General features: G+C 40.2%; 1 protein-coding gene across 1 annotated transcript; it reads right to left on the reverse strand.

Moving 5' to 3' along the window:
• Positions 1-294: 294 nt before the first annotated feature.
• On the reverse strand, positions 295-801 carry LOC103311819. The gene has a single exon (XM_008191552.1). It carries the CDS (start codon positions 799-801, stop codon positions 295-297), a length of 507 nt encoding a protein of 168 aa, XP_008189774.1.
• Between the last annotated feature and the right edge of the window lie 2639 nt (positions 802-3440).

Raw genomic sequence — 3440 nt, forward strand, 5'->3', positions numbered from 1 at the left:
GCCGGTCGGTGACGGAGCTTCCTGATATTGTCGTGGTGGGGACATTCTCCCCCCCCCCCCCCCGTCGAAAGTGATGGCTTTCAACATGTACATCGGCATCTGTTGACAATTGGCATAATTTTGCGACTGGTTGGTGTACTTCTGTTTGAGTCGACGTCCTCAAGGTTACCACTTTGACTACTCCATCGCTACCTGGGTGTAATTGCATTATGCATCCTAATTTATATTTGGCGGTAGGTGTGCAGTCTTCCTTTATAACTACTATGTCGTTTACGCTCATGTTTTTCCTAGGTGTTACCCACTGTCCTCGAACCTGGGGCTGAGGTACTCCTTGTGCCAGCATCTCCAGAATATCTGCATAAATCCTTGAACGTGTTTCCAGCGGCGGAGATTGCTAACTATCTCACTTAGTATTTCAGGTTCAGGTGGTAGGAGCAGTGGACCTCTGATGAAGAAGTGAGCTAATGTGAGAGAATTTGGTTCTCCTGAATCACAACTTAGTGGTGTTATAGGCCGTGGGTTGACACATGCCTCAATCTGGCATAACAACGTTAGCAACTCCTCTAGATTCAGCCGGCTACTCTTGATTACCCGATATAGGTGATGCTTGGTACCTTTTACAGAATTTTCCAAAAGGCCACCGAAGTGTGACACCGATGGTGGATTATAATGCCATTGAACTCCTTCGTTGGCCATATACCTCTCACTGTCTTCTAGGTATGCCTTTAGCTCCTTCTGCACGCCCACGAAATTTGTTGCATTATCGCTGTAAATCCTGGTGCTTTTTCCACGTCTGGCCATAAATCTACGTAAGACTCGTTAAGCATACAACGGGTTCTAGGTGTATGGCTCTCTTAGCAAAACATACTAATACCGTTATCCATCCATTTTTTGTTTTGACACAACGTCTACCACTTTGAATTTGTAATGGCCCTGCAAAATCTACAATAGTTATTGTAAATGGACAAGACATTTGCACTCTTTGTTTTGGTAAAGGAGCAATAATAGTGGTTGTTCAAATCTTGGTCTCGCACGAACGCAATTGATACAGCGAGTAACTGTAAAACGAGCCATTATCCTACCCCTTAGGGGCTAGTAACATTGTCTAACTTCTGCTAGTAGCATTTATGGTCCATAATGAAGGAGTGCTTGATGATAGTCCTCAAAAATTAATCTTGTTATCTTATGTTTTGCTGATAGAACAATTGGATATATTGGTTCTCATTAAGGTCTGCATTTTCAAGTCTTCCTCCTACCACTTTTATGCCTTCTTTTCGAAGTAATGGGCGTAATTCCTTGAGTTTGCTACACTTGGGAATCTCCCTTTGCTTACGCATTGCAAGGAGTTCCAATGAAAGTTCGTCAGCTTGTGCTCGTTTAACTAATATTTTCTCTGCTGATCTTAGTTCAGATACGACCAAATATTGAGCCACGTTGGACTCACTTTCTTTCTCCTTTAAAATTCGATGAATTTGTTCAGCCAAGCAATTGCCCGAACAAGTCTTTTCCAAGTTGTGTAATACTGTAATAGTTTATCCAAATGGTTGACTGCGACCAATGCCAATTTGATTGGATGTTTCTCTGGCATCTAATCTTCTGGTATTAATGGTACTGCGTGCTGAATCCATTGATGTTCTTCTTCTATGAGCCATTCTACCAAAGATCTTTATCTTGAAGCTCCCTTGGGGTCACTCCTCGAGATAGTATGTCAGCCAGATTTTCGATGGTTCGTACATGCCTCCATTGTTCGGATTCCATTATTTCTAAAATCTGCTTTATTCGATTTGCTACATAAGTTTTGAGTCGTGATGTTTGGCTCTTGAGCCAGCCTAGAACAACCATAGAGTAAACTGCTTCTGCAGTTTTCCTTGTCAGCATCCCATTTCACCTTTACTTTGGATGCACATTGTGGAACCGTATTCCTCTTCAGATTTGTCACAGAAACCATGAAATTCCACCTGGTGCCTCATGTGTGGAATATATTTACTTAGAATGGCCATTGAACTCCTTGAGCTCCTGTTAAAACCTTTTCCATCTGCTCGCTAGGTCAGTTGGAAGTGTCTTGTCCCACTTTATGTTTAGCTGCCATAGCTGTTGCAGAAATATTTTTCCCTTTATCAGTATTGGTGACAAAAATCCTAAAGGATCAAAGATTCAGTTTAAATCAGACAAAATCAATCTCTTGTTACTCCTTGCCATTGTAGGATCATGTTGCACAAAAAGTCGAAATTCATCTGCATCTGGTTTCCAGCTGAGTCCAAGTGATTTAAAAATGTCCTCAGTACCAATCTGTAAGGCAAATAGGGGATCGTTGCTGGACTTCCTATGTGTTTTAGAAGTTCAGGGGAATTCGAGTACCATTTTCTTAACGGTAGGTTTGCTGAAACAAGAATTATACTTATCCGCTTTTAGAGCCGAGAGCACTCGTCGATAGTGTCAGCTCCGGACATCAAGTTATCCATGTACAAATCACGCCGTATGATTTCTGACGCTTCTGGGTCACTATGTTTCAGCCAGCGAAACGAGACAGTTTGTAGCCATGAAAGAGACGGGTGTGGTATCGTAAGTCACAGTCGTAAGCTGATAGGTCTCTAACGCATCATCTGGTTCTGGTTTCTAGTACTGGGTGATGTGGAAGGCAGAATACACGACAACCCGGTATTTTGGAGCGAGAAATAGAGCCTCGGCAATCGAGTAGCGGTCAGTCTGCATGCATGAACGGGCGTGTTCTCTTGGCGAACAGAGTATACATTGCCTATCATAAATTATACTACACGCATAATTTATTCTTCTACATTACATTGGTGAAATAATAATAGCATAGTTTTGAGTTTATTACACAATACAAATATATTAGGTATTTAATAACATGTAGAAAACACTCTCAAATCACATATACTATAATATGTAGATAATATATGATCTAGGTTCAAATCACACCATTTCGGTTTTTACATATCATAATAGATAATTATGTGATCGGTGCATAAGGAATGTTTCGTTGTGGCCAACACACATTTTAAAACTTTTGTTTAATGCCAATTCACCCTTGTAACCAACTTGTCACCATTTCCGCCAAGCGTATTGTAATTTATCAATGAATTACTATATTTTTATAAGCTACCCACTAATCAAAAGGCGAATATTATACTTTTGTAATTCACACCGTAATTATCATATTATTCTGTATCATAGGTGATTGAATTCCAATGTTTATCAAATCAATAACGTTTATGCCTCTTACAGTAAAAATATATTTTGATAGTATTCCTATTACAGCGTTATATTGTATTCAGTCATATACGGTTGGGTATCCAACATACGAACAAATTGTACGTGTACCGTAATTATATATTGTAGTACAACAAAGACGTTATGCACACCGCTTTTTTGTGTATTGTGATATTATCGTCAGCGCCCGCAGCGATCGCAAACGATAG

This window comes from Acyrthosiphon pisum, chromosome X (genome assembly GCF_005508785.2).
Source record: "Acyrthosiphon pisum isolate AL4f chromosome X, pea_aphid_22Mar2018_4r6ur, whole genome shotgun sequence".
Taxonomy (NCBI): domain Eukaryota; kingdom Metazoa; phylum Arthropoda; class Insecta; order Hemiptera; family Aphididae; genus Acyrthosiphon; species Acyrthosiphon pisum.

Coding starts and splice junctions, on each gene's coding strand:
- LOC103311819 (XM_008191552.1), bottom strand. CDS start 801: ATGGCCAGACGTGGAAAAAGCACCAGGATTTACAGCGATAATGCAACA.